The following is a 27,167-nucleotide window of genomic DNA, read 5'->3' as shown; positions in this document are numbered from 1 at the left end:
TAAAAATGCATTGTTGCCTTGGTAATGCAAGCATAATGTAAACAGAAGCAATCAAAACTTTAAAAGTGTTCAATAATTAAGATGTGTTGACATAATCTGGCCACGCCCCACGACCCACTGCACGTGGTGAATGCGCATAACCTGAAGTGTTTGTGATCTCATTAACCCGGATGTATTTTTTTGTAGTCCCCACATTCGTTCGCTGTAGGCGCTGTTCGCTGTAAAGCTAACTCTAACTCTAAAGCCAATGTCTCCCTTTGCATTGAACTTTGAGCGTCTTACATTCAGAGATGTTGTTTATGTTCAAACAGCTACATTACACATGAACTAAAGTTTAAAATATGATATCACAGTGGACCACCCCTTGAAGACCTACAAGACAATATTTCATTAAATTAAAGAATTTTTAAGGCTGTTTTTGAAATTGAAAACATTTAAAGATTTTATGAGCCTGCAGACACCCTGCATGTGTTCTTTCTTATATCACATACATTTTCTGTTGACATCTATAACTGCAGTCTTAATTAAAGGGTTAGTTCACACAAAAATGGAAAATCTGTTCTGAATTACTCAGCATCATGTCATTCCAATCTCGTGAAAGCTTTGTTCATCTTCAGAACACAAATGAAGATATTTTAGATAAAATATGTAGCAAAGGTCCAAAAGCATTTAAAATTCAGAAATGTGATTAATCCAAAATCATACAAAGCTACTAGAACACTTTTTGTTTAAGTTTTTATTTCATGGAGCTATATATGATTACAGTTGAAACAATGAAGTGACATGGGACGTTTTGACAATGTTTTTGGTTCTTGTTCTGGACTTTGAATGTCTCAGGATCGTTGCTGTATACACACAAAAAAAAGATGTTTGCTGTTTATTCTACTTATTTAAAATGAGCTGAAACAACACAATTCTAGAGTTTTTTTTGACAACTTAATAGTTTTCTGTTCAATCTACTTAAATTTGTAAAAACTAATATGTTAACTTAATTCCTTCATGTTGTCCCAGCTCAAATCGATTGTGTGAAACCCAGCATTTTTTACAGTGTGTGGATGATCAGAAAGCTCTTGAATTTAGTTAAAAATATATTAATTTGAGTTCCGAAGATAAACAAAGGCCTCAGAGGATTGATATGACATGAGGGTGAGTAATTAATAACAGAATTTTCATTTTTGTGTGAGCTAATTCTTTAATGTACAGCTAAGTGTGCATCATTACACTGAATTATCAACTGGAATCATATTAAAATGTTTTTCTTTTCCTTTAGATAGGTAACGAAGTATCATTCAAAGCTGATTTTTACCATTATAGGGTATTTATAGCCAATAAAGCAGACAGCCAAAGAACAGTTTCAGAGCGATTATAAAGTCCAATAGAGACTAATTTGCACCTCATATGAGCCCTGATGCGTTATATAGGGGAAAGGTCTGATGTTCAGGTTTCTTGGTACTGCTCGTTGCTCTAAAGGTCAGAGACATTGTGACGGAGCTCTAACACTAATCCCTGCTGTTACGCTCACATTAGTGACGCCTCAAATCAAGTCAGAGGGCGGCATGGAATTATTACACATTGGAATTCTACTTGCTTATGTCTAATTCAATAAATATTAATAATAAAAAAGACATTCCACAAAAACATATTATTAATTGTGAGGTTTGAATAGAATTCCGCGAATCAGTGCTTGAAATTAATTTTTCCATTACAATATTTTTTTAAGATGCAAAAAACCCCCTTGATCTAGGAAAAGTCACAAAATAAATTTTTTTGAACATTTTCCCCCATATTTCTTCAACAAAGTGCATTTTATACACTTATTTACACACTTGTGCATTTAGAATTTATCAAATAAGGATTGTAGGATGTAGTAATAAAGATTTATTTTAAAAAGTAAGGACACTTAATTATACCAGGGTTCATACACATTTTTACTACAAAAAGTCCATGACTTTTCCAGGACTTTCAAGTCAATTTTCATGACCTAATGTTTTTATGTAATTTCTACATATACGTGGTAAATCATAAGAAATTTTTTTATTTATTACAGCATATCATAAAACGCAATAGTTTCTATTTATTTTTATATCTTTGTAAAATAGATGTTGCTTACACAGCACTAATAATGTGAGAGCATGTTTTTGGCCAAGAAAAGGAAAAAAGTAAAAACAACAAACCTCCATTCCAATATACAGATCGTTGTCAAACAAATTTTAGATAATCTTAATTTAGATAATCTTAAACTAGTAATAGTAGGTAAAACTACTTCTATTATAAAGCCTCAATCACACACTCCCAGAAATAAAGGTGCATGGGCTGTCACTGGGGTGGTACTTTTTCAAAAGGTACACATTTGTAAATGAAGGGTCCCACATCGGTACCTCAAAAGTATATATTAGTACCTAAAAGTTTTACGAGGAACACTTTTGTATTTTTTAGGTACTAATATATACCCTTGAGGTATTAATATAGACCTTTTAGGTATAATTTTGTACCTTTTGAAAAGGTATCACACCCCAGTGACAGTTCGCGTACCTTTATTTCTGAGAGTGCACAGCACTTTTCGCTCCATAGACTTCCATTCATAGGAATGCGAATGCGGCAGACCAGAAACGCAAGCACGTGCTTCACATTTCATTGCATTCGAAAGTTCAAGCTTGGTGAATTCTTACCTGCGAAATCATATCAGGTGATTGCGTGAGACCAATAGAAGATCATTTAAAATTAGAAATTTTAAATATGGAGCAATCGCTTACTTTTATCAACGTCTAATCATATTGTTTAACCCCGCCTCTTTTCGCATAGTTGTACGACAGAATTCCATGACTTTTCCAGGTTTTCCATGACCGTATGAACCCTGTTATACACTTGTGCATTTAGGATTGAGACTATAATCTCATAATAAATTATCAATTAAAAAAATGTAACTGCGCTCCCAAATTTGACATATTTTTGGTGCCAATTGTAGAATAAACCACTGTGGTTTTGAATTTACTCATCACTTAACATTTGAAAACCCCTGATCTTGAAGACAAATCAAGAGCACTAAACTGTTCTCGACTCAGAAGTCACTTGATGTTTCACAAGATCTGACAACAGCATGCTTTATTCCATCTCCAGATGTCGGCCTACAAATAACAATTGATGTATTTCTCAGTCTAGTCTAAAGCTTGCGCGCCTTTGATCAGCAGGTTTTGTAGATCTGACCTGGAGTTGAAAGTCAGGGACTTTGAAACATGAGATGAACCACAGATTTAGGGCGAAGTTGTGTCTGATTCAACCTGAAAAATCTACGATCACCCAGCGATGACCCCTTACATTGTGAATGAACCCTGGTGCCTCCCCAAAGAAAAAAAGAAAACACACACACACAAAAAAAACAGGGGATATCTACTTTACAAACGCTTCAGCAGTGCCGCTGTCAAAGCCCGAAGAAAAATTGATGTCTCTTTATTTGCAGACTGTGAAATTGGCTATATAGGGGGAAAAAAGCATTCTGCTCATTTTCAGTGGAGCACTTTGCAACCCGTTTCCACTGCATCTTCTGTAAACATATGTATTTATTCACCTTCCCCCAGCCCCACATTTCAATAAGATGTACGGCAGCGGGTCTTTAATTCGCCGTCAGACGTGTTGATAATAGGTCCCATTTATCAAACGCAACTTTTGGCCAGATTTGGGAGGCTAGCTTGCAGGGAAGGGGGAAAGACAGATGGAATGGGGATAAGAATGAAACTGTATGAGTGTGTGCAGAAGGGCTGTAAAGCGCAAATAGATCTCGGGGAAAGGAAGCGTGAAAGGCGCATGAAAACATCAGTTTGTAATCTCACTCCTGAAAGAGTTGGACATCTTCAAAGGGACCCAATGAGATGTAAGGCAAGTTCAGGGATTTACTCTGGTAGTTTCGCTGGGGTCCGGCCCCTGGAGAGAGGGGGGCCTCTGGACCATATGTATAGCACATGGCTGGTTTTGTCTTCTCCACTGTGGCTCAGTTTTGACCTTTCGTTTTAATACCAACTGTTGATGCTATGATGTCAGATCTTTATTTTAAGTTTTGTTGTTTATACTAGTTACACTTACACCATTTTGAGGGATGTAAACAATAACATAAGTATTTCCTCTTTTAAATTTTTTATTTCCATAGCTTCCGAGAATCCAATAAGTTACACACATTATTATGATAGCTATTTTAACATAGAGTTATGATTGGATTGCCTCTTGTTACATTTATGAATTAGTTTGACAAGAAGCAGGAAATGTTTATGTGCCAATGTTATGACCACGTTAAAATAGACTATATGTTACCTTGTACAGATGAGTTCTCCTGCTGGTTGCCATTATGTTCAGACTTCACCTCTGGTATGACTGCTTCTAAAACCAAATACATTTGCACAGTTAGAACTCTTGCTACATGTAAAATATCATTTTTTATGCCCCAAAAATCTGTATATTTACATTTGTATTTAATACAAAATACATTTCATCAATTTCTGGTCATTTTACAAACTAAACTGTGACTCTGTATCACAAAATCAGTCATAATAGTCTTTTTTTATTATTTAGTTCAACGAAAAGCTGAATAAATGAGCTTAGAATAGGACAATATTTGGTTGAGAGATGACTTTTTGAAAATCTGAGGTTTAAAAAAAAATTAATATTAAAAAAGTCAAATTACTAATCAAAAATTAGATTTTGATACATTTATTGAAGGACATTTTCAAAATATTTTTATGAAAGATGATCTTTACTTAATATTCTAATGGAAAAATCTATAATTTAGACAGATACAATGCAATTCTGGCTTCACGGTGGCGCAGTGGGTAGCACAATCGCCTCACAGCAAGAAGGTCGCTGGGTCAGTTGGCATTTCTGTGTGCAGTTTGCATGTTCTTCCCGTGTTCGCGTGGGTTTCCTCAGGGTGCTCCGGTTTCCCTCACAAGTCCAAAGACATGCGGTATAGGTGAATTGGGTAAGCTAAATTGTCTGTAGTGTATGTGTGTGAAAGGAAGTGTATGGGTGTTTCCCAGTGATGGGTTGAAGCTGGAAGGGCATAAAACATATGCTGAATAAGTTGGCGGTTTATTCTGCTCTGTTCATTAATCCCTAGATTAATAAAGGGTCTAAGCCAAAAAGAAAATGAATGACAATGCAATTTTCTTGAATAAGACTGTAAGTAAGATTAGTTTTTTAGTCCTTTATAGACTTATTGACATTTAGACTAAATCACAAGAGTCTTTTGGTGTACTAGCATTGGAAATGTTTTATTCTTTTCCTGTATGGTAGCATTAGCTCAGGGGTGCCCAATGTTTTTCTTATGAAGGGCCATAAACCAAACTTTATTAAGACTAGTAGGCCGAAGCTAAATATGGTTTCCATTGGTAATTTCCTAATTTATTTAATTATATATATGAAAAAATAGAAAAAAAAATTAATAAAAAACTTACTAATACAGTATATTTTTTTACATTTTATAATGAACTTATTACAGTAAAAACAAAATAAAATCAAATTTATAACAGAATGGAGTTACACTAGTTTTTGCCTTGCTTGCCAATATCTCCTGCATAGTCCTCTATCTGTCGAGTGACAGTTTTTACGTTTAAAAACTAAGTTACATTTAATTGAAACATTTAATTTCAGTTAGTTTTTTTTTGTAGATCAGCAATAAAACAAGCTAACAAAAAAAATTAACATCAAATCAGAAATGAGGATCTTTGTTAAAGGTAATCGCCCAACCATCTCCATCATGCTCAGATGTGATGGTGGACCAAATCAAAGCTTATAATGGGCCAACTTTGACCCGCGGGCCCTACTTTGGGCATCTCTGCATTAGCTGCATCACATGACTTGACTAATTTGCTGGACAAAGTTAAAATAATAGTTTTGATTGTATTTATAATATTAATAAACATTCAATCAAAATGAACATTTAGGTCAGCTGTGATCTTTTAAGTTGTAACAATAACAACATAAATGCTAGTAATATAATGTTGATTAGTCATATGGTAATGGCATTTGAATTATAAATAAAAACTCTTTTTAATGGCAATACTTTTGATTAGATGTGTTTTAGCGAGCACCACCATGTTCTATGGTAAGTGAATAAAAAAAGGACAGAACTGGCTTATACTGCAGATGAAAGTGACGAGGAGATGGGTTTTAGTGACCATGAGAATGATGTAGATTGGACATTTGATAAGAGCAGTGATGCAGACAGTTCGGGTAAGTTAGCTCAGAGGTATATACTGTAAGACAGATGTAGTATAGTATATATTATAATATATAAACATTGTTAGCTAGTAGCTACATTATTCTGATGCATCTGGATATTAGACTTATTTATTTGTTATATTTACTGGATAAAATATTTATATTTACTGTATGTTGTACACCTGTACATGATAATACAATATTATGTTTGTTTTCAATAATATTTAGCAAAAAAGACTGGAATAAGTGAGAGCTGTTGGAATATCAGTTGTTGTAAAGTATGTATAAGGTGTCATTTATAAGTTCTGTGTTAAAGCTTATAATACTGCAACACCAATTAAATAATTTCAAACAAGAAAATTATGAATTATAAAGAAAGTTCTGTTCTAAATTTTAAATTAGCAGGAGTTATCAAACACGTAGATTTATTGATTAACACAGACTTGGAAGACATAGGAGACTCAGGAACAACATGGGGTGTAGACAAAGCACAACTAAGAGAATACCAGGCCACGACTGATCAATACACTATAAATACACATGACTCAATAAAACTGATAACACACGGGATGAACTCAAGTGAAACTGATGAACATAATGAAACGGCGGGAAACAGAACAAAGGAGCACATGGGGAAGGTCACATGATGAAAACACTGGGGGCCTGACAAAGGAGTGCAGTAGAGGGTTAATTTAAATTGTAATAATGTTCACAATATTCCAATGTGTATGGCTTTTATCAAATAATCCAGACTACGCAAGCATAAACCTTCAAATTATTACTTACTGTATACCTAGGGCATATATATTTTTTCTATCTCTGTGCAGAATTTTGTAAAAAATCTTTGGATTTATGTGGAATGATTTTTGGGAGTATCGTAACTAAAACGTAATTTATTAAGTTAAAAATATACCTTTTTAACTTTTATTTAATGTTTACAATGTCAGTTCAATTAGATGCACTTATTTGGTAAACAAAGCAAGTCTCTGGTATAATAGTATAATACTTTACAAACTGTATTGTAAATAAATCATATGAAAATCTGCATTTTAGTCAATAATATTACTTAAAAAAAACTTATTAAATATAAATTAACACAAATTTACACAAGTAAATAAATTGACCCAATGATGGGCTAAAATCTGTGGAAATCTGTGGATTTTTGCACATGCAGATTAAATGTGGGCCTACTTATACTCTAAAATATATCTATAATCTATAATCTCAACAATAACAACAATAAAGACAGCATTGCATTGTGACGTAACAGCAAACGTTCACGTTTCTAGCATTCCCCTTAGATGAAAGGCAAAAAAACAAGGGCATTTCTCTTAATGAATTCACATCTAATCAGCCTTGGCCTAATAATTACCCCAGCACTCATGAAAATACTTGCAGATGTCTTGCAAACGTATCTGTTTTTTTTTTTTCATTCACATTATGCTTCTGTTAAGATATTCACAATTAAACAAGTGTAATCAAAACAACAGAAAGCCATTAGGAAAATGGTTTGGCCTTGATAAGTGTGCGCATTTAGAGCATTTATGATAAACATCAGACTCCATTTCCTCAGCTGAGATTATGATGCTAATGCATCGCTAATAGTTATGACCTAGACGGAAATACCAATATCAGAACAGATAAAAAAAAAAAAAACAAGAGAAGGTTGAACTAAATACTGATGATAAACACAGGGAAATTCTGAACAAGCAGATCTTTAAAGATATTATGACAGAGTATCACAGATTGTGTATGTCTGTGTATATTACACAATGTCGAAACAAAGTCCTAAATGGCAAGATTCTACAATCAAGTCAGTTTTATGTTGTGACTGAAAGCAAAAGTTCAAACAAAGAGTAATAAATGAGAAAGTATTCACATTTTCATGGCTTCTGTAATAGGGCTCTATTTTAACGATCTAGGTGCAAAGTCTAAAGTCTATGGCGCAATAGCATTGAGGACGTATTCGAATCCACTGTTGCTATTTTAAGGACGGAAAAATTGACTCTGTGCCCCGGCACATGGTCTAACAGGGTTGTGCTTATTCTCTTAATGAGATATGGATGTGTTTTGAGCATAACGTGCAATAAACAAATCAGAGTCTCATCTCCCATTCCCTTTAAGAGTCAGTTGTGTCGTGCCATGGTGCATTTGCTATTTACATGGCGGACTTTGTAAGCGAAAAATCTGAATGCTTCACTAGCAGAAAACAGTTAAACGGACCATCTGCAGGGCGAAGATTAAGAACGAGCCTCCTCCATTCAGCCTCTTTACTTTTTCTTTACTTTACTTTTACTCTTTAACTTTTGTGGTGTAAGGAAACAGCGGAAACTCACTCAACTACAAATCTAAACTTGTTTTTATTAAAACAAACATAAATATGCAAATTATAACTGTTACTCCAAATATTAATAACATTATACAAATGCAAATTGTCATAAATAAACTAAATGAATCTTTTTTATCATATGTATATTTTTGTGTATTGCTCTACATCCTGTGTGTATTAACCAATGTGTAAATGTTTGAACCCACAAACGCGCATAACTAGCGTGCTCATCACTAGACTTCAGACCAGCATTTAGTTGGTCAATTGCATGGTCTATTTCACTTCCTCAAAATAGCAACGAGCCAATCAATCAATCAATCAATCAATCAATCAATCAATCAATCAATCAATCAATCAATCAATCAATCAATCAATCAATCAATCAATCAATCAATCAATCAATCAGTCTGTCTGTCTGTGTCTGTCTGTCTGTCTGTCTGTCTGTCTTTCTGTCTGCCTGTCTGTCTGTCTGTCTGTCTGTCTGTCTGTCTGTCTATCTATCTATCTATCTCTAATTTAACTCTGGAGTTTTAATATATCGCATTACATCTGGATATGTTATCATCATTCAGATATATCATTTTTATGATTATTTTAAACAAAGTTTTCTATTTGTTTATTTTTCCTTTCATTGTATTTTTAACATGTTAGTACCTTTATTCCTTTTTGATATTTTAATGTCTATTTCATCGTTTATATTTCAAGTAAAAACAGTTGCAATTTTAATTTTAGTTAACTACAATAACCATGATCTGACAGGAAGCCAGTATTCCAGGTACGAAAGGGCAGAATCCTACCGTTTAGACTCATGCGGAGACTCTCAGGAGAAGTGGCCTGTTTCAGAGCCTGTTCCACCTGCTCTCTCCTCTTGGATTCAAACTCCAGAGCCTCCTGCAGTTTCCTTTTCGCCTTCTTTTCCTTCTTCAGACGCTTCTGAATGGTGGCTGGGGGAGACAAGAAAGAGGTTTGACAAAACAATCAAACGTAAAACTCTTTGCTCGTTCAGCGTGGTGTCTGGAAACACAAGGAGACGCCAGCGCAGACTTGCATTCACACATTAGAGACTTGAAAGTGCTCATTAGCACTAGCAAAACAAAAACATATGGTGCGCTACGTGCAACAGCTTTCAAAAAGGATATGTAAAATTGCAAGTTTTTAAACGCTCAAACAGAAAAAGTGGCCTAGTTAGTGTTAGTTTGATATGACATAACAACTTTCGATCATATCAGAGTTGGAGTTTGTGCGAATCACAAACCCTAATATGAGCGAGTGTAATAGCGCTACTAATAAAATAACAAGCTAAACCTAACAGTGTGCATATACAGGCCAACACAACAGCTGTACACACACCTAACGCCAACACATCGCGCTCACACAGCACAATGTTTTCACACAGAATGATCGCTGAATACGTGCAAACATAATCAACTCTGTATGTGTGCATTCACAGCAATTAACGGCCTTTTGAAACACTCCCGAGTCTGGCAGAAGACCTTAAAACAAGCTCCCAGCATGTTTGCTTGCTTACAGCGTTTAATGTATGTCCCTTCCTCCTCGCACCTCTAATTACTTGCCTTTGATTGGTTAAATCATCCACCATATAACAGTGCGCATTAAAATAAGATGAAATGCTGTTACAGCCATGGCTAATAAATTATTGAGGTGTTTGTACATATTGTCAGAGTTGTTATCCAGCTGAATAATTGGCTTAATTTCTTGGCGCAAACAGCAAGAGTTGAATTGGCAGTAAATCCACTAGTGACACGGTTTGGTTGCAATGTAGAGAGGGAATTGGCGGCGTACACTTTGGGATTTGTTTCGGAGCGTTCATCGTGTTTTAATGTGTTTATTTGAAATAGTTAATTGTTCTTAAAAATTATTTGATTTACACTACTTGCTCACTATATATAAACATATATTATTGCTCATTCATTTACTAATTAAAGAATTCCTATTTAACAATTCTGAGGTATATATACATATATATATATATATATATATATATATATATATATATATATATATATATATATATATATATATATATATATATATATATATATATATATATATATATATTTATATATATACACACACACAGTTGAAGTCAGAATTGTTAGCCCCCAACCCCCCCATCCCTCTAGGTATTTTTTTTTTCTTTTTTAAATATTTCCCAAATTATGTTTAACAGAGCAAGGATATTTTCACAGTATGTCTGATAATATTTTTTCTTCTGGAGAAAGTCTTATTTGTTTTATTTCAGGTACAATAAAAGTAGTTTTACGTTTTTTAAAAGTCATTTTAAGGTCAAAAATATTAGTCCCTTTAAGCTATATATTTTTTTCAATAGTCTACAGAACAAACCGTCATTATACAATAACTTGCCTAATTACACTAACCTGCCTAGTTAACCTAATTAACCTAGTTAAGCCTTTAAATGTCACGTTAGGCAGTATTGAAGTGTCTTGAAAAATATCTGGTTAAATATTATTTACTGTCAAAATAAAATAAATCAGTTATTAGAAATGAGTAATTAAAACTATTATGTTTAGAAAAAAATCTGCTCTCCATTAAACAGAAATTGGATAAACAGAAAAAATAAAAAGGGGCGCTAATAATTTAGGGGGGCTAATAATTCTGACTTTTGAATCTGAATTTTCCCTTTTTTCTTAACTTTTTTTCCCTATTAATCTATTACTGTGTGACCATTTCAGCTAAAAATACAGTTTATTAAATCTGTTATTACACAGATATAATTAAAACAAAAAAATATATATAATTAATATAGAAACCTTCATCAATTTCCCACTTTTTAAACTTTTTTTCTATCAATTTATTACTGTGTGACCTCTGATTCTACAATACTCTTTATTAAATCTGTTACAGTTTTTCTCAGTCACTTTGGTGCATTTCTCACAACACTATTTACATTTGCACAACAGTTAATGCATTTCTCAAAACAATTAGTACAAACTGCAAAACCTAGCTGGTAACCTGCAAAAGCGTGTCACTTGCTCAAAATGGATAGCTCATTCCTCAAAAGCAAGCGTTCACGTCAATGAAAGTGTCAGTGTCATCAAGATGAAAAGTCCTAACACCATTGTTTATGAACATGATAGTCAAAAGGCTTTGTCATGTTTTCATTATGACAGTTTACTCTTTTTTTACTCAGTACATTTTTTTCAAAGCAAAAAAGGTGACACTTCCTGAAAATGCTCAGCACTATATACTATTTACTATATACTGCAAGACAGCACTATATACTATTTGCACGGCCGTTTGAAAACTACAGTACAGTTTTACTGTATTTAGTGAGGTATCTGAGTACATGACACTGAATATGCATGTTTAACATTTTTACTGCATTTGCTCTATACAATTCTAATTTATTCACAGCATTGTTCAAAAGAATAAATACACCCTTATTTACAACTTCCTTTAGGTAGAGCTGTGCACAACTGTAAACAATATTGCAGTACATATTGAACTGAACCTACAACATACATAGGTCTGTAAATCATTCATGCACATCCAGACGTTCCTCTCTGTCTGGCCACATAGTTTCATCTACATCACAGCGAATGTCATCTCTTGCAATGCAGCGAGGAAAGTATCTCCTGGAGTGGCGAATCCACACTCTGCAGGACTCTGGTGTGATGTTATCACATACTGCATCCATGGCCACTAGCAGGGCCATTTGGGTATGTGGATGCCGGTCATATACCTTCCACCTCCAGGAAGAGAAAAGTCCCTCTATTGGATTTGTGAATGGTGAATAGGGAGGGAGATATTCCACCAGTATCCTATCATGTGTTGCAAACTACTGTCTGACAACATCTGAGTGGTGAAAACGCACATCATCCCAAACAACAACATGCTTATTCAGATGGTCTCCAGTTAGACTCCTCTTCCCCTGTTTTCCCCCTTCCCACAAGGTTTGTTTGAGCTCAGGTTGATCATGGCTCATTATTATATGTATATATTATTTCGGCTGTGTTTTTAAAAATGGCGGTTCCTTTGTTTTCACGAGCGAGTGACGTATCTCTGTGAACCAATCGCGCTCAGCTGCGTGTCTTGCTTCGCCTTTTGGTACCCCATTTGTTGTGCTAGGCACCTTTCTGAAAGGGTACCCAAAAAGTGGTACGTTACGGTTCGCTTTAAGCGTACCAAAACATACTGTACTGTACCATACAGTGGAAACGGGCCATTAGAGGGCACACTTTAACATACATCGCAAACTATTTAAAGAAATATTCAATCTTTTTTATGCATCACTCTATGTCTTCATAAACAAGCCAAGTTAATCAAATAACCTAAACTCAAAATAATCTTCCATGTAAATTTATTTGACAAATAACTTTGTATTGTGGTGGGTTAACACGTTTTTAACATTCAAGTACATCAAGGCACATTTTTGCATCTGTAAACTTTAACATATACAGTTGAAGTAATTTGCTTTACCATCCTGTTCATTTAAAATAATACCCAAGTGTTCCAAAGTGATCTTTAACAAACCAACCATAGACAGTAAAATTTACTCAGTTCAGAGAGTATTTGGTCCCTTTTTAAATAAGGGCAAGCAGGTTGGTAAAAACAGTGGTAAACCTACTGTTTGTGGAGCTGCTTAATGATCCTCTGCTGAGATTTTGAGAGATTCAATGTATTATATTTCAGCTACTTTCATCTAAGGCTGGACTAAAGTCAGTTGTAGTCTTGTGTTTCTGCTTTTCTGCTTATTACCAGCAGGTGTTCATCATCAGTGCTCAATCATTACCCAACTAATTCTTTCATTGTCTCATTAACTTGAGTAACTTTAACTCAATTTTGAGAGGGACCAACTAGTATCTAAACTGATTAAATTTTACTCAGAGGATTTTGACAAAAAAGTAGTTATTAATAATTAGTTAGTTAAACTGTCGATTAAAAATGTCTCGTTCTTTATGCCACTACTAAAAAATGAAAACAAAAATGAATGAGTTATGAGTTAATATTACTTTTACAAGAGTGTGATTGTACTTGCTGACTGTAAATTCAAGACTCCATTTCCTAACACAAAACTATTTACACTAAATTTCTGATTAATAATAGCCTATGCATAGTCGAGTACTTCCTATACGCTTGTTAAGTGTGACGTCACGCAAAGGGGATTCCAGGTCCAAGCGATCTATGAAACTGACTGGTGAGACTCATCAAATGGTAAATATTTACAAAGCGCTGTAATACTTTCAAAAATCACTATCGCAATATACTGCATATATCCATGCCTAATATCTGATGGTCAGAAAGTGATTAATTTTTTTATAAATTGTTAAAATTTTGGTATTTGTGATGCAGCAAGTACAGAGACCAATGTGTACACTATGATTTATGTAAAGTTCACTTTAATGTGTGATATGACTAAAAAGTGGCCATAAACAAATATTTTCTCAATTCAAATGAGTAGCCGCTTAAACCCGGAAACAGTATTCCATACGTCACCAAAATGTTAAGACTTAACAAGTGGATATTAAAAGATTTCAAATCACTATTGAAAACAAATGTCTAATATAATCAACAGTGGACATTTCGATTTTTTATTACCTGTGTCAATTGGTGGCTTAGCTTCTGATGAATGTGGGAAACTGCTTATTTTTGGAAAATATTTCTAATATGTACAGTCTAATAACAAAAAATAAGTACCAAGGATGATATGAGTGAAAGTAAAAGTCAAATAAAAGTACCTCGGCTGTGCAGTTCAGAGGTGAGTTGTCTTTCCAGACTCTCTCTCATCTCTCTTTCTCTGTACAGCTCCATCTTTAACTCCTTGCGTTCCTGCTGCACCTGTTTCTCCTGCACACGGGCATTATCCACAGCCACCTTCAGCAGACCCTGAGCCGCCAACACAACATAAGACACACTCAATTTTAATACACAAATCAAAATATACACTTACTGGATGCAATATGCATATACTTAAAAAAAAAAGAAGTTTCCCTACTAGGGACAATCTTTCAAGTGGGCAATAGGAGAAATCAAAAATAGTTTAAATTATATATTAATAAAACATTTATACACATATATACATATATACATACATACAATCAAAATGAAAAACAGATATTTCCCCTCAATCACTATTGTTTACATTTTTGTAACTATGTTAGAATTATTTCTATTGTTAAAGAAGTTGTTTAATGGATTTTTGTGAGAAACACAGATTTTTTTCTAATGACTGTAAAAAATATTGACAACGCAACAGCGCATTTTCCCATTGAACGCTTTGAAGGCAAAATGCCTCATGATGGGCACAAACTATCGCAAAAGACTGCTGAACTTGGAGCCAGAACATGCACAGAGGGGACTACCAGATGAAGCCAGAGGCGGAGCCGCGGAATCTAGCTTCCAACCAAACGCTTGTACGTCAAATCAATCACGCCCCCCAAACTTCTCATTTGACCTCCCGTATTTGCACTATAACAAAGGCTTGCTAATTTAAATACAAGCACTTACATTTAAAATCATGTAATAATATATGATTCAAAAACTGTGTGATGTAAGCTGTTTTTAATAATTTAATAAAAACAATATATGTTGGACTGCAAAAATAAATGATCTTTCATAAACTCTAGCCTGAATTAGACTAAGCTATGAGCACAAAACATATTTCTCTTATAATGGGTTGTTGGTATTTATTATCTTTATAGGGGTAGAAATATCACTTGTAAAATATGAACAATAACATATAAACAACATTTTAGAAAGGTTTTTATGTTTAATTACCAATCAACAGTCCCCAAAATATACACATCATGGAAAGCTATTTGCCATGCTGGACAAATCGTGTATTTAAAGATAAACACAGCAAGATTTCTAAATGTCAACAGGATATTTACACATCCCATGCCTGCACTATATAAAATAATACTTGTCAATTCGTACAATAAACTTAGCAGTATAAATACATCAACTGATGTCTATTTGTTATAGGCCTGTCATATCAGCTGTTGCAACATCGCTTGTATATTGTTTATCATTTTTTGCCATTTTTTATTTGGTTTATTTCAGGCCTTACTATCTGGCAAATAAGAATTTACCTTCATTTTAATGTTTAGTAGGTGTTTTCAAATAAAAAGCCAACAGTAAATGATGTATATAAATAATATATAGCATTTACACCTCTATTTGTTATATAAGCTTCGATTTCTAGAACATCAATAATTTATAACCGCAAATTCAGTAGATTAACTCAATAACATGCTGAAACTCAAAATGTCAAAGACGTCCTTTGAATCAAGTTCAAATAACGTTACAGGAGATCAATGTGGAGATAGGCTAACATTAGTTTTGTCTTCCTAATTATTATTTCAGACCCATAAAGAGAATTACTGCTAGATAGCAATCAACTGTATTTTCCCTGTCATAGCTAGGAGTGTATCAGCAAACTAATAATAAAGGCTGATAAAAAACCCTCACTTTACCGAATAAACTGATCCATCAGATCTTGTAGGTCAGAAAAGTATAGTTTACTGCTGAACAACTCATTTTATCATGGTAACATAACACAGAAATCGAAAAATAACACTTCAATGTCCACCCGAAGCTCCGACAGTCTGCTTTGAGAAACTGTTAATCACGATGACACGCCCCGTTTTTATAGTATTAAATTACTGGCTAAAAACATACTGTTTACAAAACTGAAGATCTGCACCTATATTAGCTTGATAATCAGTGACTTAATTGACCAAAACCATCTTTCGGGAAATTTTATTGCAAGTGTAATAAATATTTTTATTTGGGCTCAAGTCTCGTTCATTAAAACGAAAGAGTTGGGTTTTATGACTTGTACTGCAGCCAGCCCCCTGGTGGCGATCTAACGACCGGGACCTTTACTCAAAAGGAGGCGTGAGTCACACTTGTTTTTTCCATTATACTTAAACAGTCTTGTCAGACATGCTCACTACAAACTGGTAATAACCAAATATGAGTCAGAGACAACCCGAATGGAAGCTTATGACCATAGCCAGACAAATTGTGTGGATCTTATTTGCTATTTCTGTGCCGCATTTTGTTAAGTAAATAAATAAATGCAGATTTATGTGAAATTGAACATAATAAATACATTTATTAACAATAAAAATACAAATAAAATTATGAAATTAATTTAATAATATATATTATTTACACACTGAGTATATTTAAATTTAATGTAAATAGACTGAACAACAGGCTCTGATTCCATAATTCATAACTTCTATTCTGACTTCTATTTTTGAGTGAACTATGCTTTTCGAAAAGAAACACACACACTAGATTTACCTGGATGTTAGTGAGCAATGTCTCCACAGAAGAGAGGCCATCTGCAAACAGGAAGGGTGCAGGGAAGCCTGGAGGAAGAGTCTGAGTGCCCAGAGGAAGCTTTTCGAACCCTGGCTTCTGCATTGGCAAAGTTATCTGTGCCTCATCTGACAAAACACAGAAAAGAACATCATAAAAAATGAAATGGTTATGAGACTGTCAGTGTTGTCATGTTAACCTATGCGACTAGCCACATTGATATGTAATACATTTTATATTCAATAAATATTTTGCCATTAAAAAGTTTCATTATGTTCTGAAGGAAAACAAAATGATTTAACTGATGGCTGACATTTATACATTAACATCTCTACAGTAAATCGTTTGACCACTAGCCTAAATTTTAATGTAATTAAATGTACAAATTGCATCATTCGTTTGTCATCAAAAAGAATAGAAAACATTGTTTATAATCAGGTTTGCCAGATATGTCTATCACTGGTCAGAAAAACAGATACAGTATTTACAAACTCACAACTTTGTGTTTGAGCTGTTAGAACACTCAAATAGAAGTTTTGTAATTTCACACATTCAATTTCAATGTTTAATTTCACAATTTATTTTTTATTTCACAGAAATAAAGGTATAAAAACTGGAAAAAATGGAAAAGTACAGTTTCAAAAGTACCAAAATTGTCCATATTAGTATCTTAAATGTACATATTAGCATCTAAAGTGTACATACTAACTTAAAAGAACAAAAGTCAAGATACCACACTGTGACAGTCCAGTCAGTGTTGCCACATTGGGCGGTTTTGAATTTGATTGTGCGGGTAAAAAATGGCATTGGCGGGTTGACAAAATTTGGGCGGTTTTGAAACATAAATGTTATATGCAACTTATTTAACAAAACATAACTGTGTGCTCCTACTCCATTCAGTTAGTTGTGACAGTGCATAGCACAAACCGCATGGGCCCACCCGCAAGAGGAGGTAAAGGAAATTTGTATCAAAATCGGACTTCCCGGACACTTTTATTGACTATTTTTTACAATTGACAACAAGAACAAACATATACAGTTTGTCTGCTTGACAAACAGCACCTAATTATGTTCAAAAGAATTTAAAATGCCAAATGGGACAAATTTATACCTCATTTTGAAAGTAAAACATACTCAAATAGGTAGTGTAATCTACACAACATAATATAGTTATGTTGTGGTTCTGTGACTGCTGGTGTTGGTTGCTGTATGGTTAAACATTATGACATATAGCCATTTAATTTTTTTTTCAAGGATTTATATTTCAAATAAATCCATATATGTTAAAATTCATTAGATGTAATTATGTAGATATATATTATTACGTCGTGATGTACCGATCAGGTTTTTTTTGCCTTCGAGTCTGAGTCATTTAAAATTTATTATCTACCGATACCAAAACCCGATCTAATACTTATATAATACATGAAAAAAAGAATAAAGAAGATCGAAGAAACAGATCCAGAACCTTTATTTTTTATTTAATTTACCTTATTTTAACATTCAACGAACATGCACTTTTATGAGGTAGCTTGAACAAGTAATATAATAACATAAATAACATAAATTCTTCACTTTTGGACTTTAGTGCAAGAGTAAATATATACATATATATATAAATCTAATATAAAAAAGCACATTTTATATTAGATATAAATCTAATATAAAAGAAGCAACATTGCTATGGCAATGTTGTCGTCATCTACTTTATAATACTTCTAGACTGAAGACATACTCACGCTTTCCACTTCAAGGTGCTTAAACAAATACATATATTCGAATCCTGATAGGAGGGTAATGTTCTGATCAAGTCTGAAACCGTGTGATCGGATCCAGACCTCCCTAATTACGGCCATAAATAAAATAAAACGTACAACATTATAGCTAATATATTACAACATGTTTATATACACAATTGACATTTCAATGGTTAAAATAGTTAAATAAATAAATAAATAAATAAGGACGCTGTGGTGCCCCCTGATTAATAAAGAGACTAAGCCAAAAATAAAATGAATGAATGAATAATTAAATAAATAAATGAGGCTGTAACAAATAAACAAACAAACAAACAAACAAACAAATAAATAAATAAATAAGGATGCTGTGGCGACCCTTGATTAATAAAGAGATTAAGCCGAAAAGAAAATGAATGAATGAATAAATAAATAAATAAATAAATAAATAAATAAATAAATACATAAATAAATGAGGCTGTAACAAATAAACAAACAAATAAAAAAAATAATAATAATAAATAAGGAAACTGTGGTGACCCCTGATTAATAAAGAGAATAAGCTGAAAAGAAAATGAATAAATAAATAAATAAATAAATAAATAAATAAATAAATAAATAAATTAGGCTGTAACAAATAAACAAACAAACAAATAAATAAATAAGGTCGCTGTGGCGACCCCTTATTAAAAGAGACTCAGCCAAAAAGAAAGTGAATGAATGCATTAATAAATCAATAAATAAATCAATAAATAAGTGAGGCTGTGATAAATAAACAAATAGACAAATAAACAAATAAATAAAAAAAATGTCAAAATAAATGGGGTGGATGGCGATCCCTTATTAATAAAGAGACTAAGCTGAACAGAAAAAAAAAATAAAAAAAAAAATAAAATAAATAAATAAATAAATAAATGAGGTTAAAACAAATAAACAAACAAACAAACAAATAAATAAATAAGGACGTTGTGGCGACCCCTGATTAATAAAGATACTAAGCCGAAAAGAAAATAAATATTAAATAAATAAATAAATAAATAAATAAGGTTGAAACAAATAAACAAACAAACAAACAAATAAATAAATAAATAAATAAGGACATTGTGGCGTGTGGCGACCCCTGATTAATAAAGATGCTAAGCCGAAAAGTGAATGAATAAATAAATAAATAAATAAATAAATAAATAAATAAATAAATAAATAAATAAATAAATAAATAAATAAATAAATAAAATGGGCTAAAAGCAAGCATTTCTCCCACAATGAGTTACTAACAGCCTAGACTGTTCAGTGTGTTTTACAGACAAAGAACTGGCTACACCCAGAAAGAGTAGATGCGGATATCAGTCAGCTGGGAGAAGATAAAGCGACTGAGCACTTCACAGTGTATTTCTGATGAAACAGAAAGCTGCTGTGTCCAAACCTCCGTATAGCAGTTAATCTCTTATATTCACACACACACAATCCATATTTTACCCACAAGCCTCATAGGCAACCCCTCCCACCCACCGTGCCAGGCCACAAACTCCAGCCCCACTGCACCAGCAATAACAGATAGAACTGGGGCTGAATAAGAAAGAGAGCGAGCAGTCATGATTCACCCCGGCTAATCTGGCCGAGGCCTCTCTCTGCGCACGCTGACACGGCCCGTCCAGGGCTCCCTACGCAAGACAAATAGGACGGCTGGGGTGGGAATTGTGATGACAGCGTATCACGGGTCACATCGATTTCCCTGCCGCACGCTCTCCCGCGCCCCACCAGATAACCCCGCACTCCTTTCTGCCCATTGTTCATACCCCACCTGTCCCACCAGCCATAAATTTTCCCCCTTCTTTCCTCACCACTGCAAAGGGCATTAAAGAAAAGAGGAGCTGAGAGGAAAAAAAAGGGGTAAAGAATTTGCCCTCCTCCTTCTCTCCTTACAGGTTGACAGTGTGTGATTAAGTTTTTGGTGCTGGCTGAAAGTGGCGAGCAGATGAAGGTCACGCAGATAGAGTGTGAAGAGGAAAGCGCGCGAGAGGAAGAAGGATAGGGTGAGAAAAGGGGTGAGCAGAAGGGGACGCTGGAGAGAGAGGTGTGAGGTGAACTGTGAGATAAAGCTGGAGGTGAAGACCGCAGAAATTTTTAAAAGCACACAAGGGTGTGCGTTTAACAGTTATGGCTGTGCATCTGTTCACTACAGTATATTCAATTGCAATCTCTGTCGGCGCTACATACTACATAAAAATTGTGAGTGTATGCTTTGGGTCTTATTCAAAGATGTAATCATTTATTTAACGCTTAAAGAAAGAGACTTGTGGAGCTGCGCATCGGTGGATTTGCTCTTCAGTGTTTGGACTTTCAGCAGTGAAAATTAAACCCCACTGAACTGAACTGAACTTCAACTCTGAAAACTGAACTGACACAGTTTTCAATCTACTAGAACTTCTATGTTAAGCTGCTTTGAAACAATCTACATTGTAAAAGTGCTATAGAGATAAATATGAATTGAATTGAAACTGAATCAACTCTAAACTGACATTATATAATTTTTGCCAACTATACAGTCAAGGAAATCTATTTGTTATGACAAATTAAATTCAATTGTCTTTGATAACAAAAGCATCTTTCATAACAACCCTAAACATAGAGCTCACTGTCAGTTTGACTTAATCTGTAGACCCTTTTCACATTTTCAGGTTTCTCAGAAGTGGAAAATGTCATGGTTGGGTAAACTTAGAGCGCAGTGAAATGAAGAGTACAACAAACAATGATAACACATTTAGTTTAGGTCACAATTCACTGTATTAACAAACCATTAACTAACACTACTAGCATAATAAACTGCTAATTAGCTGTTTATTAATAGTTAGTAAGGTAGAACTTCGGTTTAGGTTTTGGGTAGGATTACGGATGTACACTCTCAGAAATAAAGGTACACGATCGGTCACCTTTTCGAAAGGTACAATTTTGTACCTAAAAGGTCCATATTAATACCTCAAGGGTACATATTAGTACCTAAAAAGTACAAAAGTGTTCCTCTTAAAATTTTTAGGTACTAATATATACTTTTGTGTTACCAATATGGACCCCTCAAGTAGAAATGTGTACCTTTCGAAAAGGTACCACTCCAGTGACAGCTCACGTACCTTTATTTCTGAGAGTGTAGAATAAGATCATGCTGTGTATCTACTAACGAAGAGTTAATATCTTAATAATAGGCAGGTAGTAAGCCAGTAGTTAATAGCCTGAATTGTGACCTAAACTAAAGTGTTACCCAAATATTTTTTACAATCCAATTTCCTGAAATAATTGAATAAAAACTCCATAATGGTGTTATCAATAATTTGAAAAAAAGGAGAAAAAAAAATTAACGTCAAATTTACTCTCAGCTCCATAGACGCTTGCATTAGAAACACCTCACATAAGTGGTAATTTGTTTGTTGTAATTTGATGCAAAGAAGATATAATACATTCATAAATGCATATAAATGCTCAAACGTGTTTCTAAAAATCAAAATATAAAAAAGGATTTAGGAATATGATGACCTTTAAACGCATCAGTCTTGTGAAAAGAGTAATAATATATCGTTAAATTAATATATTGTGTTGTTTTATCCAGTTTTATGTTGTATTTTGACACTCCTGTCCTATTCAGAAATGTTTAAACTTTACAGTAATTTTATTTTTTAGATAAGATTGTAAAGATTATTGTTCATTTGATAATAAGCTTTTAATTGTCATTTATAAGGTATTTACAAAGCATAAATAGTTTTCACTTTAGATTAGGTCACAAAACTGCATAAAGTTAAAACGTGTATTAACACACAAAGTAACTATTAATATATGCCTGATTATTATTATTAACTTATTCTGAATGATCTTAAAAACCACCAACTACTCTTAAATACAAATGGTTTGTAGATACTGCAGTACTTGATTTAGTAATGAAGAATAGAGCATTTGTAGCTGCAGTTATAAACTGTTTACTAATGTCTATTAATGCAGACAACGCTTAACAAATAATGACTTCACTATACGCTAATGCTTATTAAATGATTTATAGTGTGTAATTATAAAGTGTTACCAGGGTATTTAATTTATGGCATAATGAATTCTTTCATAATATGAGTACAACAACTCTAAATGTAAATCAAAGCTTTTATTACCACACAAAGTAACTATTAATATTTGTCTGAATAATCAGATATATAAACATTTATTTTAATAGTTTATTAATCATTTGCTTACTCATTCTAAATGATCTTAAAAACCACCAACTACTCTTAAACGGTTTATAAATACTGCAATACTTAATTTAACAATGAAAAATGAATCATTAACAAAGTATGAAAACACAATTACTAATCACATTATTATTCTACTTATAAGTCAAGAGTAGAACATTTGTAGCTGCATTTATAAACGTCTGTTATTGTACAGTAGAGCTAATGCTTAACAAATAATGAATTCACAAATAATGAAGCTAATACTTAATAAATGATTCATATTGTGTTATAAAGTGTTACCAGGGTATTTAATTTCTTATGGCATATTGAATTCTTTCATAATATGAGTATAACAACTCTAAATGTATATCAAATTGTCAGCAAAAACAAAAAAGAAAGTAATATTTTTGGAGTTGACTATATGCAGCACAGCTGTTTAGTTACTTCTAGTCTTGCTTCATTATATTCACTTTTTTTCTGGAACAAATATACAATTTAAACAAATAATTTTTCAGTCTTTTGAGACTGCTGACAGATTTGCTTTAGTTTGTTCAGATTGTTTGGATTAGTCAAATTTTAGATTGACTTGAAACATTCAAGAATCAAAATGCTGTGCTGCATTCTATTTTACTCTAAAAGAGGTCTAATCAACATTAATTCTTTGTAGTTCTTTTTTGTTCAGTTGATGACTCCCATTCAAGCTTGCGGAACTAAAACTACACATCCCAGGTCAATGCGGCATTAGAAAGGAGGTTAATGGCAGCGGGCTCTTGAAAGCCCTGCCCTCCTGCTGGCCCCTGCACACCTAATTGCAAGTCCCTTTTAAACGACAGATTTATCTTGCTGTGGCTGCTGATAGTGTTCACTTCAATTCATTTTATTCCATCCAGCAAAGAGGGTGGAAGAGCCCTCGGCCCATGACATTTACAAAGTGCCCCCGTTCTGTCTCTTCTCACTGTAATGTGCACGAGTAATGATACTCTGTGTGTGTGTGTGTGTGTGTGTGTGCGCACACTAAGCCAAGCACAACAGAATATGTTTGTTAGTACATACAGTTTGTTGGATGAAAATGTATTTTTGTTCCATCACTGAAGACAATATTGAATCATTTGTGTTGTTGCAAATTCAAACAAGACACAAATAATGCAAAAATACCTGACCTGACAAACAAAACGCATCCATCCACTCAACCCGACAAAACACAGCCAGCCGAGAGTACAAAGTGAACAAACAGATAAATAAATAAACTAACAAAAAGAAGTGAAGTGCTTTTATTTCTTTTAACTGACCACTACTATCAATAATTCATCTGTCAGGCCTTTTATTTGCTGTCCACTAAAAATAAAGACAATATGAAGTCTCTGAAAAAAGCTTTCTTATCGGTCGCAAACAAAGAAACTCGAGTGCCACAATGGGCAGTAGAAAAAAAAAGAACCAATATACTAAATAATAATAATAATAATAAAAATCTTTTTTTTATGGGGTTTACACTGGGGATGCACCGATATCATTTTTTGGAACCTGATGAAAATTCTGAGTATTGACTGATACAGATCTGATCCTGATACTGTACCGTTTTTTTTTTTTTTCCAACATAATGCAGTTTCAAAAGTTCTGGTGATAAACTCGAATAATATATCTTCGTTAGTAAAAATAACAGACCTAATAAACTAGTTTACATTATTTGAGCTTTCATTATGACATTGATATGATCTGGTGTGGTCCAACTTATGTTTCCTCTTTTAATATTAAGATTTTTCTTTGAAATATGTAATATGCTAATACTATTGACTCTAATCGTTGGTAAAATAATCAGCCTTTTAGCAAACCTTGCTATTTTCCTGCAGGTTTGATGCAGACTAAACTAAACTGTCTGAGGCCAGTTTTACTTAATAAACATTCCCTCAGCTAAACTCGCTGAAAACAAGGTCCGCTTATATGCTTCATCAGAACCACAACACAAACTGGCCTCTTAAATAAAATATTAATATAAATAAAATTACAGTGAAATATTCAGTTTCAGAGTAGCCTATATTAGGGAAAATAATTTTCGGTTCACTTTTATTAATTTAAACAACTACTTTGACCACAATGAGCCAGGCTTTACAAACTATTCGCAGCACTGAAAGTATTTCCCTCGAAAGTATAAACTCAGTCGGAAGGATGAGAAAACAGAAACTTGTGAGAATAATTTTACAGAGCGGCGCACGTTGCATCTGTGCAGCCGGTGCATGAACGAAGCAAACAGCAGCAAAAAGGAAAGAAATCAGTGCATTGGCATCTGTCCAATGTAATATTGAGCCTTTTCTAATTTAGTATTTCAGATAGACCTACTTTGTATGTGAAGAACAGGTAATAATCCTCTCTACTCCAGTGTTGCGAATGCGATCTGCTGATCTAACAGACACAGCGCAACATGATTTAGAAACAGCAATGAACTCCTTGTTGCAGGTCAAAATGAACCCATTTAATGCAAAGCTAAATGCTTATTATTTAAACAAATAGGAACAAATAGTTTTTGAGAATTTTTTTTGTGTTGTCATAAACGAACATGCCACGCAATTTTAATTGTGAGTTAATGGAGAATGATTGACAGGCGTTGCGGATGGAATCGCTAAATTGAACATTTTAACCACTTTTTTGAACATTTTAACCACTATTCATCTGTTCTCTGTTTTAGTGCCTTAAAATAATCTACCTTGTTGGCCTATAAATTATACAGAATATAGCACATATAGATCGGATATGGATTGGAACCAGGTGGCCGATACCCGATAAATATATGCGGTATCGAACCGATATCTGATCCAAGTATCGGGATCCGTGCATCCCTAATTTACATTGATTGCAAATCTTTCAAAGATTTAGTTAAGTGCCTAATTAAATTTTTAAAATGATACTAATATAACTTTAAAATCAAAATAGTAAAACTACTAACCAAGTAAAGCAAATATACATTAAAACCTCATCAGATTTGAAATACTTGCTCCTCATGTGTCTTCCTCGAACTTTTCTTCAAAAGACGGTTTTTCTCTCAGCGAGTTGCTTGACATAATGTCAGCCTACCCAGAGACTGTGGATTCTGCCCCCCGTTCCATATGGATGAACAGATGCCAGGGACAGGAACGAGAGAAAGAAGGCTATCTCCCTCAGCGCCTTTAACCCCAATGTGCTTTTCTTGCCCCCACATATTTGTTCGTTTTTATTTCGTACATGTGTCGGAGGGGATGGCTCCTGAATATTCAAAGGGATCCAATTAGGGAGTAATTTAGTGTGCATCTACGACACAGTGTTTTTGTCAGGTAGGTGTCCGCGATTGAACCCACTCGCACACACTAATATAGGTTTGTTTACACAAAGATTTACATATGAAGATCAAGGCGCACAGCTAATCACCATAATTGCCAGAGTAAATGTTAAAAGATGGGCAACAGCTAATTATTGCAGGTTGTTTTGAACCGCGGTGTCCTTTTTTTAGAGCTAATAATAATGTCATGAGAGAGAAAACTAGGGACAAGTGTATAAAATGGTGCAGTCTGAGCAAAATAACATTGTCTATTTATTTATTTTTTAAAAAATAAGGTCAGAATGAAGATTGTTTTAGTGTCACCAGGCCATATTATAAGGTGACTGCTAATTTAATAGAAAATAATATGAAAAAGCCTTATTAGTACTTTATATTTGATAGTGTAGAGACAAACATATTATTAATTTAGCTGAATATGTTTAGATTATTTAGTAATTGCGTTTTCTCAATGGTGATTAACATAAGTATAGATAAAAAAGTTAAATAAAAATCATCTGAAATTATTAAAAAAGAAATAATGTACAAACACTTCAATATTTAGATAACAATTATATTATATTACTGGTAGTAGTAATATTTATTTGACCTTTTTGCTTCAACATGATCAATATGAAATAAGATTTTAAACTATTTAACATAGAACTCTGGACATCATAAAAATAATGAACATAATTAGAATAAAAAAGATCTTAATGGTCCCAAATTGTGCTTCATTTCCTTTGTTTGTATTCATCTTGAAAGTTTAGATGATCTACGAACAGATTTTGCATGATCTCTTATTGTTTGCGATTGTTAAAGGAGTTTATTGATTCGAACAAATCAAGGCTGTAAAGTAGAACGGAGAAGAAAAACATGAGTAAGGAAAGACTTTATATGAGATTAAGAAAAAGGAGAACCTTCTTGCTGAAGCTGATGGCACATAGACTCTGATGGCGCATCAGCCCGCTAGAGAAAAAAGCTTGAGAGAGACAGATCGCCCCTCTGCCAGTTAGACATTTATTCCCAACAAGATGGCAGTGTTTGACAGGAGGCGCCGGGGGAGCCCTAAAGCATGGGGATCCAAACGC

At 33.7% G+C, this 27,167-nt stretch overlaps 1 protein-coding gene across 1 annotated transcript in view; it reads right to left on the bottom strand.

Moving 5' to 3' along the window:
- Window positions 1-27,167, bottom strand: part of dacha (dachshund a) — a 272,381-nt gene that overhangs the window by 10,792 nt on the left and 234,422 nt on the right. The window contains exons 8-11 of the mRNA XM_056446236.1: window positions 16,832-16,977; window positions 14,257-14,404; window positions 9,334-9,480; window positions 4,303-4,368 (exon numbers count right to left, since the gene is read on the bottom strand). Coding sequence (XP_056302211.1) covers window positions 4,303-4,368; window positions 9,334-9,480; window positions 14,257-14,404; window positions 16,832-16,977 — 507 coding nt within the window. The remainder of the gene's footprint in view (window positions 1-4,302; window positions 4,369-9,333; window positions 9,481-14,256; window positions 14,405-16,831; window positions 16,978-27,167) is intronic.

The sequence above is a fragment of the Danio aesculapii genome, chromosome 21 (genome assembly GCF_903798145.1).
Source record: "Danio aesculapii chromosome 21, fDanAes4.1, whole genome shotgun sequence".
NCBI lineage: Eukaryota > Metazoa > Chordata > Actinopteri > Cypriniformes > Danionidae > Danio > Danio aesculapii.
This window is presented reverse-complemented; position numbering and strand designations above follow the sequence as displayed.